The sequence below is a fragment of the Bufo bufo genome, chromosome 10 (genome assembly GCF_905171765.1).
Source record: "Bufo bufo chromosome 10, aBufBuf1.1, whole genome shotgun sequence".
Classification (NCBI taxonomy): domain Eukaryota; kingdom Metazoa; phylum Chordata; class Amphibia; order Anura; family Bufonidae; genus Bufo; species Bufo bufo.
Window position 1 is genome coordinate 10,558,328 of NC_053398.1, and position 13,675 is coordinate 10,572,002.

The 13,675-nt window shown below is 41.5% G+C and overlaps 1 protein-coding gene across 1 annotated transcript in view; it reads left to right on the forward strand.

Moving 5' to 3' along the window:
• OSBPL5 (oxysterol binding protein like 5) overlaps positions 1 to 13,384 on the forward strand; it is a 61,113-nt gene extending 47,729 nt beyond the window's left edge. The window contains exons 19-21 of the mRNA XM_040410647.1: positions 632 to 749; positions 10,279 to 10,381; positions 12,799 to 13,384. Coding sequence (XP_040266581.1) covers positions 632 to 749; positions 10,279 to 10,381; positions 12,799 to 12,937 — 360 coding nt within the window. The 3' untranslated portion in view covers positions 12,938 to 13,384. The remainder of the gene's footprint in view (positions 1 to 631; positions 750 to 10,278; positions 10,382 to 12,798) is intronic.
• Positions 13,385 to 13,675: the final 291 nt, after the last annotated feature.

The window sequence follows — 13,675 nt, forward strand, 5'->3', positions numbered from 1 at the left end:
ATTGGTAGGAGATGTCCTGGAAATTAATTTTGAGCCTAGCAGTGGAATACGGGTGAAACAAAGATGGGTGTTATCACAGATGTGTGAAAGAGGCCTTACATGGAGAGGGGAGATTTACAGGGTGTGGCTACCTCAGAGAGAATAGTGTGGCCCTCAGAGCAAGTCCTGGAAAACCTTACAGACCAAGCCATGCTGGGTGTGGTTAGCAAACAGGAAGTTCTGCATGTAAACATCCTGCAGGATACAGTGATGCTGTGAATAGAGGAAGGGAAGTGATGACATGAAAACAAGTATGTGGGGCAGAAATATACAATGAATAAGTACTCATGACGGATATAAAAAAAAGCTCATTATAGGACCAGAGAACCCCTTTAAGCACACTTATTAGTCATGTGATTGACTCACAAATCCTAATATGACTAGTAATGGGAGATTCACGCCAAGTTATGCCCCCAGTAAGGCAATAGAGGTGAACCAAGCAAACGTGTAGCAGGGCCGTACATGATCACGTGTTCATTTTATGGGAATTTTAACTTTTTTCTTTGATATTCAGAAAAATACAACCTAACATTGTACAGTAAATCTGTCACAGAATGAGGCGGAGTCTGTGATTACTTATTTACTTTACTAGAGAGGAACCCAAGAAGGAAGACATCGGAAAGCCAGCGAGCAGCCTTCTATTAGCAGCCAGACCACGGAGAGCAGCTGTTCTACTCCTGAGTCCAGACATGAATCCTCTGATGATGATGGTTTGTTTACAGCAATACATAGTAGTTATATATCCTATCACCATATCTTTAAAAAGGTGTTTTTTCCAAATTAAATTAACATCTGATCAACAGGAACTGCTGGAAGGAGGAGGGATGGGGGTGGAAGCGGTGTGCCCATTCTGGTTTCAAAATGACCACACATATAATATAACTGTGTTTCTAATAGAATATCTACAGTATGCTGGAAAAACCCTTACATAAGCAGACATAACCATAGTGAGCCCCTCCCCTTTTCTTTTTCACTTTAGTGTTCTTTGACTCCCTGTGTCATGCACCGCCCCTCAGGCTCTGCACTCGGCATTACACAATCTATCAGTTCTGAAACACTACAGATTGTCATATTATGTGACTATTTTATTATGTTTAGCCCCTTGGATACCAGAGGTTTTCTTTCATTCCTTGTCTTCACAGAACTTTTCTATTTTTCTGTTTACACCGCCGTATGAGGGCTTGTTTTTTGCGGTACAAGTTGTACTCTCCAATGCCACCATTAAATATGGCATTCAATGTAATGGGAAGTGGAAAACAAATTCCAAATGGGGTGGAATAGGAAAAGCCCCCCACAATTCTACTACAGTTTTACGTGTTTTGTCGCTACGGCGTTCCCTATGCCGCAAAACTGACCTGTGCCCTTTATTCTCTGGGTCAGTGTGATTATAACAATACCACATAAGCATAGTTTTTTTGTGTTTTAACACTGCTAAAAAAAAAAAAAGAAGTCCCTACCATAAATGAAATTCCTAACATATATGTGATGCTGAAGGGAAGATTTTCATGAAACTTTATTTTTTGGATTGGTATATTAGTAGGATGCACAGGGTTTCTGGGCCACCAACCAGGGTGCTCACAGTCCAGTAGTGTCACCCCACTACTAGTAGAAAAGCTAAAAAATTATATACAGAGGACTGGGCACACCTACAATATTGGGTCACTCAATTTAATAAATTTATAATACAATACTGTAATACATGGAATATAAATTTAAAATATATTTGTAAAATACATCAAACGATTCTAAGGCGTAACTGTATAAAAATGGATTTCATAGGATATACATACTGGAGATTGCGCCTGGAGAAGCAAAGCACAGCAACCAATATGAACCAACCAAAAAGGCATGCAGGTTACAATGGACCACAACAATTAGGGGAATAAAATATATATATATTAATGTAGTATCTAATAAAAATATAAATATATGTATAGGGTGCTTAAATTAATAACCCTCCTAATAGATAAATAGACTCGATGGCAGCATAAACCAGATATAGCAGCAAATTTCAATTTAAATTGTAGCAGCAAGGTTAGCAGCAATAATGTCAATGTGACTCAGGGTTCAAATAGCAGCATAGACCAAAAGCAGTGTGAGCAGCAATAGTGTCAGATTGACTCAAGTTCCTCTATTTACTCCGATGAACAACAAAGAGGTAACAAAGTTTTCAGTGTCTTTGCAATAGTCAACAGTACCTCATAGCCTTAAATCCTTGGCCGGATTTATTGGACCAATAGCACCCGATTGTAAGCGACAGGGTCCCACTATATCGCTGACCTAGCGGCGTCCCGGCGTCTGACTCCCCAAGCAAACAGACATGACCAATCAGAATGCAGATAACCTCCCCCACTACCCCAGAGCAGTGTATACTCTCACATACAGCTAACCAGAGACAGACAAGCCCTGTAATTACATGAAATCAGTAAGCATTTGTTTTAGCCTCTTAACAGTGACCTTAAAATTGTGTCTGCAGCAAATCTTGTTGGCATCTTGCATTTTTAAGCCCTTAGTGACATCATTAATTTTAGCCTCAAGGACCAATAATATTTTCCCCCATTGTGTTCTAGTAGTCATAACTTTTACATTTTTTCTTCTTAATGTTTTTTAATTTTGGGGGATTAGATTAGTTTAGATTGGGGGATTAGTTTTAGGAACCATTTTGGGGTGTGTATATATAGTGTATTAAATAACTTTCATCATATTATTTTTAGGGGGAAAGATATAAAAAAACCTGCAATTTTTACATTATTTTGTGAAATGTTTTTACAGCGTTCACTGTGTGGTAAACATAACGCAGTTTTATTATGTGGGTCACTACAATGATGATAATGTCACATTTCTATCTATGTTTACAGTTTTTTCCTCTCCTTCTGCAGCGGTCAGCTGCTCCCTCATTATCTTCCACAGTGACAGGGAGGGGGGCTGCTTTAACTGCCCATATCTCTGGTTTGGTACCAGCTAGATATATTGTATATGTATTTTTTGAAAGCTGACATTCCTACAGCTTTCAGACAATACCAGAATGACAGCAATATGTTCAGTACAGGGGAAGATATCACTGATAGAAATCGAGATGCAGTGAATATAGCTGAAAGTGAAAGTAAAATAAGGTTTTACCCATGATTATTCCCGAATCGATTTCTAACAGTGATATTGCCTCTGTTGCTTGGACTTTAGCTGCCTGGAATGTCAGCTTTCAAACAAGACCAGTTATATGTTTCTAGCTGCTACCATTCAGGAGAAAGCAGCATCTACAGCAGCCCTATCCCTGCCACTTTCTGCCCAAGCTCAGCTCCAAGGCACTCAGGGCTGTGCTCCTCCCAGTGCTCTCCCATCTCCTGTTTATAGCAGAGAGGAGACATGACAACGCTGTGGGAAGAGGCCTGCAGAATGGCAAAGTGGCATGCATTTGTTGGAGTTATTATGAGGTGAAACTGAAAATTATAAAATTTTAAAACACAAATGCACATATACTGTAGGGCAGTGGTACTCAACTGGCGGACCGCGGACGCCAGCTGTCCGGACCCCTGCCATTCCTTCCATAGGAAGCAGCTCTTTGGGCTGCTTCCTAATCTGCCAGTGCGCCGGAAAGAGCTGGGGCACAAGCTCCTCCCCATGCAGGAGCTGGATGGAAGGGGAGGAGCACGCTGAGGGAGACAGGACCCTCCACATGCAGGCACCAGGACTTGTCTTTCTCAGCGATTTCAACTGGCGCCTGCCAGTGGCGACTCTAGGATCAATATATAGGGGGGGCACAAAGATACCACAGTCAAAAATGGGGGGGCAAAAACAAATTAAGTATATATAAATAAGATTACAAAATACCAGAGAATTGCGGTCTGCAGGGATACATTTATACTAAAACTATTTACTTACAAAAGAAGCCATTCAGTCGTCTGCGGTGCCGTCCTCTTCTTGCTTCCGCGGATTCTTTCCCCTTCTTTCTGTCTCTCATCAGTGCGCAGTCGCATTGTTATGGTGGATCTGTGGAAGACACACTGTTATGGGGGCATCTGTCTGTGCCTCTTATTAGCCCCCATTATGCCTCTCATTAGCCCCCATATCAGCCCTTATGCCTCATTAGCTCCCATATGCTGCCTCTCATCATTAGCCCCCATATGCCTCTCATCATTAGCCCCCATATCCCTCTCATCATTAGCCCCCCATATGCCTCTCATCATTAGCCCCCCATATGCCTCTCATCATTAGCCCCCCATATGCCTCTCATCATTAGCCCCCATATGCCTCTCATCATTAGCCCCCATATGCCTCTCATCATTAGCCCCCCATATGCCTCTCATCATTAGCCCCCATATGCCTCTCATCATGAGCCCCCCATATGCCTCTCATCATTAGCCCCCAAATGCCTCTCATCATTAGCCCCCCATATGCCTCTCATCATTAGCCCCCCAAATGCCTCTCATCATTAGCCCCCCAAATGCCTCTCATCATTAGCCCCCCAAATGCCTCTCATCATTAGCCCCCCAAATGCCTCTCATCATTAGCCCCCTTATGCCTCTCATCATTAGCACCCTTATGCCTCTCATCATTAGCCCCCCAAATGCCTCTCATCATTAGCCCCCCTTATGCCTCTCATCATTAGCCCCCCAAATGCCTCTCATCATTAGCCCCCCTTATGCCTCTCATCATTAGCCCCCCAAATGCCTCTCATCATTAGCCCTGGCCCCCCAAATGCCTCTCATCATTAGCCCTGGCCCCCCATATGCCTCTCATCATTAGCCCTGGCCCCCCATATACCTCTCATCATTAGCCCTGGCCCCCCATATACCTCTCATCATTAGCCCTGGCCCCCCATATGCCTCTCATCATTAGCCCCGGCCCCCCATATGCCTCATCATTAGCCCCGGCCCCCCATATGCCTCATCATTAGCCCTGGCCCCCCATATGCCTCTCATCATTAGCCCTGGCCCCCCATATGCCTCTCATCATTAGCCCTGGCCCCCCATATGCCTCTCATCATTAGCCCCCCTTATGCCCCCAGCAGCCACATAGTTTATAAAATAAAAAATCACTTACCTCTCCTGCTCCTGGACGCCGCCTGCCTCTCCTCAGTCGACTGTGCTCTGAACTGGCGCGCACAGTGTGAGGTCACAGAGCGCCCTCACGCTGTGCGCAGCCCTGCACAGCCGACAGCAGAGGACCAGGAAGTGGTGAGTACAGAGCGTTCACCACTTCCTGGTCTCTCGGTTCTAATGAGCGCTTCCATAATGGAAGCGCTCATTAGTATTCACGTGGGGGAATCACTGAGGTTATGACTGAGGGGTACAGACAGGGTGGGAACGCATCACTGACTGCAGGAAAGGACTCCACAGTGTCAGTGGCATATTCACATCTTGCCTGTGTCTCTCTCTGTAATGGTGATATAAAAATAAGGCTCCATTCACACCATGATATTTTTGTTCCACATCCAATCCCCATTATTGGTGGATTGGATGCGGACCCCTTCATTTCAATGGGGCGGCAATAGACGCAGAGAGCACACCATGTACTGTCTGCATATTTTGTGGCCCCACTGAAATGAAGGGGTCCGCATCCAATTCACCAATAATCGGGATTGGATGTGGAACAAAATTGCATATGTCTGTTCTGCGGCTATGATTGCCACCCGGCCAGTAGCTCACTGGCAAGGCTGGTATTTTATTTTATTTTTTTCAAAAACATTTTTTAATGGTTCACAAGACAAGCAAGTGTCCATTCAGAGCGGATAAAAGTCTAACATAGCATCTAGTGAACATTTCCAATATAATTACAGGGAGTGCAGAATTATTAGGCAAGTTGTATTTTTGAGGATTCATTTTATTATTGAACAACAACCATGTTCTCAATGAACCCAAAAAACTCATTAATTTCAAAGCTGAATATTTTTGGAAGTAGTTTTTAGTTTGTTTTTAGTTTTAGCTATTTTAGGGGGATATCTGTGTGTGCAGGTGACTATTTCTGTGCATAATTAGTAGGCAACTTAACAAAAAAACAAATATATACCCATTTCAATTATTTATTTTTACCAGTGAAACCAATATAACATCTCAACATTCACAAATATACATTTCTGACATTCAAAAACAAAACAAAAACAAATCAGTGACCAATATAGCCACCTTTCTTTGCAAGGACACTCAAAAGCCTGCCATCCATGGATTCTGTCAGTGTTTTGATCTGTTCACCATCAACATTGCGTGCAGCAGCAACCACAGCCTCCCAGACACTGTTCAGAGAGGTGTACTGTTTTCCCTCCTTGTAAATCTCACATTTGATGATGGACCACAGGTTCTCAATGGGGTTCAGATCAGGTGAACAAGGAGGCCATGTCATTAGATTTTCTTCTTTTATACCCTTTCTTGCCAGCCACGCTGTGGAGTACTTGGACGCGTGTGATGGGAGCATTGTCCTGCATGAAAATCATGTTTTTCTTGAAGGATGCAGACTTCTTCCTGTACCACTGCTTGAAGAAGGTGTCTTCCAGAAACTGGCAGTAGGACTGGGAGTTGAGCTTGACTCCATCCTCAACCCGAAAAGGCCCCACAAGCTCATCTTTGATGATACCAGCCCAAACCAGTACTCCACCTCCACCTTGCTGGCGTCCGAGTCGGACTGGAGCTCTCTGCCCTTTACCAATCCAGCCACGGGCCCATCCATCTGGCCCATCAAGACTCACTCTCATTTCATCAGTCCATAAAACCTTAGAAAAATTAGTCTTGAGATATTTCTTGGCCCAGTCTTGACGTTTCAGCTTGTGTGTCTTGTTCAGTGGTGGTCGTCTTTCAGCCTTTCTTACCTTGGCCATGTCTCTGAGTATTGCACACCTTGTGCTTTTGGGCACTCCAGCTCTGAAATATGGCCAAACTGGTGGCAAGTGGCATCTTGGCAGCTGCACGCTTGACTTTTCTCAGTTCATGGGCAGTTATTTTGCGCCTTGGTTTTTCCACACGCTTCTTGCGACCCTGTTGACTATTTTGAATGAAACGCTTGATTGTTCGATGATCACGCTTCAGAAGCTTTGCAATTTTAAGAGTGCTGCATCCCTCTGCAAGATATCTCACTATTTTTGACTTTTCTGAGCCTGTCAAGTCCTTCTTTTGACCCATTTTGCCAAAGGAATTATGCACACCTGATATAGGGTGTTGATGTCATTAGATCACACCCCTTCTCATTACAGAGATGCACATCACCTAATATGCTTAATTGGTAGTAGGCTTTCAAGCCTATACAGCTTGGAGTAAGACAACATGCATAAAGAGGATGATGTGGTCAAAATACTCATTTGCCTAATAATTCTGCACTCCCTGTATATTATATACAGAAAAGCCATTAAAATAAAATAATTTAATAAAACACAACAGAAGCAAAACTGTCTCCATGGGATACGTCGACTCGCCATCAAAAGCCCCAGGTTTTAAAACCCTGTCCATCGATAAGGGTATGTTTTACATAATACTCCAAATATGGCATAAGGCTCCCGCTAAAGACAAGAAAACTCTTTAAGGTCCCTGTTGTAGTCTGCCTAAGGAACCTTTTAGTTGCTCCATTAGATACCATTTCATCAAAGTAAAAGGCCTCATTATGTTTTCTATTTCCCCATCAGAGAGAATATGTGTTAAAAAGCTATGCCATTTTTTAACAAATTTCCCCACTTTGTTCTTTATGTCTTTCAACCTCCCTTCTTTCTAGGGCCAGTAGGTCTTTTAAGTTCTTAAGTATGTTATCCTTTGTGGGGCATGAGGGTTGTAACCAATGCTGTTATAAGCAGCTCTTAGTTCCCAGACATATCGCATGGAATAGGACCGGCAGTTTCTGTTCCAACCGGCCACCATTCCCCTCCATCTCCCAAAAGTGGAAGAGATAGGTTATAGGTGTAATTAGATGTCTAATTTCCAGACATCCTTAACGAGAGTTGCAACCTGTCTCCATAATTCTGTAGATTTCGGGCAGGTCCACAGCCCATGAAATAAAGGCTGGTATTTTAATGGCCCCGCCAGTGGCAGTAATTTTTTTTTCTTCCTGCAATATTAATTGCCGGTATTTTCCTGTACGGACTGTTACTAATAAGCGCTTCCATTGTGGGGTGCTCATTAGTACAGGCTTTACCTCCACCGCCGCTTGTGTTAATAAAAGATATTAAAAAATAACTCGCCTCATCCATTAGCTTGCGCTGTAGGGAAAGCTCACTGCTGACTGGATGTACAGGACAGGACCTGTGAGATCATCACGCTGGAGCGCAGGTCCTGTCCTGAGCTTCCAGTCAGCAGAGAGTGTTCACAGGGTGCGAGCAAATGAAGGAGGTGAGTGTTTTTTTTTTTTTTTTGCAAAAGCAGAGAAGGGGCATTATTCTTACTGCAGACCCAGGTATGTGGACCTTTAATAAAACTAGTTGAGTATCCTTTCTGTAGGGTGTACTATACCATTACGGTATAAAAAAAATGAACCGGCAGTTACATTTTTAAAAAATATATTTTTTTTCTATTGCCATATTCTGATGATCTGTAGTTTTTATTGATACCATTTTGGAGAGTGTGTGTGACTTTTTGCTTACATTTTATTAAATTATTTTGGGTAAGTGTAGTGATGAAAAAATGGTGAATAAACAATAATTTTTTTTTAACAGAATGCCATTCACTGTATAGGATAAATATTTTTATATTTTTGCAGGTGTTTGTGGATGCAGCGATGCCCATGATGTTTATTTTTTATTGTTTATATATTTAATTTAGTTTTTGTATTCTAGGGAAAGGGGGGGGGTAATTAAATTTTTTATATATTTTTTTAAATGTAACTCTTTAATTTTAGTTTTTTAGCCCCTCTAGAAGGCTACAATATTCACTAGTAAGGCTAATTTCACACTAGTGTTTTGGCCTTCCGTTTCTGAGATCCGTTATAGGCTCTCAAAAGCGGTCCAAAACTGATCAGTTTTGCCCTAATGCATTCTGAATGGAAAAGGATCCGCTCAGAATGCATCAGTTTGCCTTCGTTCAGTCACCCCTCCGCTCCGGAGGCTGCATGCAGCGTTTTTCTGTCTGCAATGTGATGTGGAGCAAAACGGATCTATCCTGACACACAATGTAAGCCAATTGGGACGGATCCATTTTCTCTGACGCAATAGAAACCCCTCCGTCCCCCATTGACTTTCAATGGTGTTCAAGACGGATCCGTCATGGCTATAGAAAACATAATACAACCGGATCTGTTCATGACGGATGCATGGGGTTGTATTATTGTAACGGAAGCGTTTTTGCAGATCGATGACGGATCTGAAAAAAAAACGCTAATGTAAAAGTAGCCTTAGATGTACAGTATTTTAACTTATACTGTAGTTCCATAGTACTACAGTATAAACTGAATTTGCAGTTATCCTATGTTTGCCTGCCACCTGCAGGCTTCCATGGGAACTGCAGCTCTAATACACGGGGTCTCTTCAGAGACTCATCGCATTAGAACAAAGGCCTGGCTTCCCCAATTACCGCATAGGGGAGCCTGTCCTAACCCGGAAGTGCGCTCTTCTGTTTTTTTTTTGCCATTTAGATGCCGTGGTCACACACTTGACAACAGCATCTAAAGGGATAAATGCCTGTATTCAGCATTATTGCCATAATTAAAGACCCTCCCAGCGATGTACGATGCTGGGGGTCTAAGGGTTCAACTGGTTTTCCAGGATTTTTATATTGATTGCCTTTTTTTAGGATAGGCCATCAACATGTGATTGGTGGGGGTCTGACTCCCTGCAACTTGCTGAATCCGCTGTTTGAAGAGGCTATGACGCTCCAGTCAGCCCTGCAGCCTCTTCCTAAGCCAGTGATGTCACCGCTCATTGGTCACATGGCTGAGGAACAGTTCAATCCCATCTATAGTGTATGAGACTGACCTGCAATACCAAGCACTGGCACTATGCAATAGATCGTAACTAGGGATGAGTGAATCTACTTCCGATGAAACATCCGAAGTCAATTTGCATAAAACTTTGTTTCAATACTGTATGAAGCCAATACATTCTAATACTGTACGGAGCGCTCACTCCATACAGTATTGAAACAAAGTTTTATGCGAATCGACTTTGGATGTTTCATCCGAAGTCGATTCGCTCATCCCTAATTGTAAACTCTTTAATGATTATCACAGATTTTTATTTAATATTTTGTTTTCTGTAGTTGTAATTCCAACAATTGACAGGAGATGGCAGTATAGAACCATGCCCTGATGTTATTCTGTTTTTGCATTTTATAGGTTTTCAGGGCCCGTGTTCCCAATGTGGAAAAGAGAAACATGAACTTAAAGAAATCCAGGCTGCAGTTTTATCTCTGCACAAAACACAGCAGGATATAAATAGGTAATAAACACCAGCTTCTCCTGACCCTGCACCCCTTGTTATTTCTTACAGCGACTGGATGGGGGTTCATAGTGACTACTCCCCATTTATTACCTGTCTGTCACATAAAACTCCAACCATGTTGCAAACAATGGAATATCATGCCTGGGAGATGCCTTCTCCTGTGCTCAATGTTGCTCACTGATATCACTTTTAGGCCTCATGCACACGGCCGCAGTTTTGGTGGTTCGGATGCGGACCCACTTCCACATCCGTTGCTCTGTTCCGTGGCCCCGCAAAAAAAATATAACATGTCCTATTCTTGTCCGCGCTTTGCGGACAAGAATAGGCAGTTATATGTAAAGGCTGTCCGTGCCGTTCCGCAAATTTTGGAACGCGCACAGACACCATCCGTGTTTTGCGGATCCGCAAAACACACCACGGTCGTATGCATGCGGCCTTAGAGGCCATTCTGCTGAATATTCAAATGGATATGTCAATCATCAATTTTTACTAGTATAATACTGCCTCATGTGTACAAGAATATAAATACTATAATATTGCTCCTATGTACAGGAATATAACTACTATAATACTGCTCCTATGTACAAGAATAGCACTACTATAATACTGCCTCCTATGTACAAGTATATAACTACTATAATACTGCTCCTAAGTACAAGAATATAACTACTATAATACTGCTCCTATATACAAGAATATAACTACTATAATACTGCCTCCTATGTACAGGAATATAACTACTATAATACTGCTCCTATGTACAGGAATATAACTACTATAATACTGCTCCTATGTACAGGAATATAACTACTATAATACTGCTCCTATGTACAAGAATATAACTACTATAATACTGCCTCCTATGTACAGGAATATAACTACTATAATACTGCTCCTATGTACAAGAATATAACTACTATAATACTGCTCCTATGTACAAGAATATAACTACTATAATACTGCTCCTATGTACAAGAATATAACTACTATAATACTGCCTCCTCTGTACAAGAATATAACTACTATTATACTGCCTCCTATGTACAAGAATATAACTACAATAATACTGCTCCTATGTACAAGAATATAACTACTATAATACTGCTCCTATGTACAAGAATATAACTACTATAATACTGCCTCCTATGTACAAGAATATCACTACTATAATACTGCTCCTATGTACAAGAATATAACTACTATAATACTGCCTCCTATGTACAAGAATATAACTATTATAATACTGCTCCTATGTACAAGAATATAACTACTATAATACTGCTCCTATGTACAAGAATATAACTACTATAATACTGCTCCTATGTACAAGAATATAACTACTATAATACTGCCTCCTATGTACAAGAATATAACTACTATAATACTGCCTCCTATGTACAGGAATATAACTACTATAATACTGCTCCTATGTACAAGAATGTAACTACTATAATACTGCCTCCTATGTACAAGAATATAACTACTATAATACTGCCTCCTATGTACAAGAATATAACTACTATAATACTGCTCCTATGTACAGGAATATAACTACTATAATACTGCTCCTATGTATAAGAATATAACTACTATAATACTGCTCCTATGTACAAGAATATAACTACTATAATACTGCTCCTATGTACAAGAATGTAACTACTATAATACTGCCTTCTATGTACAAGAATATAACTACTATAATACTGCCTCCTATGTACAAGAATATAACTACTATAATACTGCTCCTATGTACAGGAATATAACTACTATAATACTGCTCCTATGTACAAGAATGTAACTACTAGAATACTGCCTTCTATGTACAAGAATGTAACTACTATAATACTGCTCCTATGTACAAGAATATAACTACTATAATACTGCCTCCTATGTACAGGAATATAACTACTATAATACTGCCTTCTATGTACAAGAATATCACTCCTATAATACTGCTCCTATGTACAAGTCGTACGGAGCGATAGTCGTACGGAGCGATAGTCTCCGAGACTTCGGGAATCAACTTCAGAAATTAATTTCTACTGTAAAAAACCTTTTACTGAATTCGGGTTCGGTTCCAAGGTACCACTCCGTACAGTAGTCTAACAAAGTTTTATGCGAATCGACTTTGGATGTTTCATCCGAAATTGATTCGCTCATCCCTACATATAACTACTATAATACTGCTCTCCTATGTACAAGAATATATCTAATACTGGATAAGCCTCTATGAGTAGTAGAGTTTTGTATATTTGGATGCAATTCTATAAAATCTTAGTTGTGATTGGATATTGCACTTTTAGATGGCTATTATACTGTAGGTTGATATTGATACTTTTTGCTCTTTATACCAGTTTATTATCTATTTTCTCTTACTGCAGCGCTGTAGTAATTTTTGACTCCTCTTCTTATAGAAACCTCAGCTCTCTGACCTGTCACCGCTCGTTTTCTGCATGCTCACCGTCCAGGGCCTCGTTGCTGAATTCCCGCCACTGGCTCCTTCTCTGCCTTTTCCTCGCCTGTCAGCTTTTCATCAACTTTGTGTTTAAATAAAATCCATTCAAGGACAGCACAGACACAACTTACCGTACCTCCAACAACGATGACTCCCATTGGCTGGACATCAGGTGGGGGTGAAGCCTGGGAATGGTTGCTTCCATTAGTTGTTATCCCTTTGTGTGACCTTTTCCACCTTCCTTGGTGACCAAAGGGTTCATCACAGGGAAAACAAGAAAGCATGGTGTTCAGAAGTGCGGCGACGTCACACAGGAAGCGGTGGAATTATGCAGATTTCATACTGTTTTGTCCTCTGTTCTGATTGTGGCAAGTCCATGCCTGGCTGCTAATCATTTATCTTAAAAGGCATTTTCACCTGAACTCAGAAATTCCCCCGGTAAGTCTCCCTCTTCTGTCAAGTTGATAAAAATTCTATTTAACGGGAACCTGGCATGTTGAATACAGTGTCTGAGCTGAAGGCTACATGTTATAGAGCAGGAGGAACTGTGCAGATTGATATATAGTTTTGTGGAAAAAGATTCAGTGTGATTTGTATTTCATTCGTTTAAATTCCTGCTTATTCTGGGCTTTGAAGTCAGGAGGCGGTCCTATCAGTGACTGACAGCCTTCCCTCTGAGGAGGTGGTCCTATCAGTGACTGACAGCCTTCCCTCTATGAGGAGACGTTCCTATCAGTGACTGACAGCCTTCCCTCTGAGGAGACGGTCCTATCAGTGACTGACAGCCTTCCCTCTATGAGGAGGCGGTCCTATCAGTGACTGACAGCCTTCCCTCT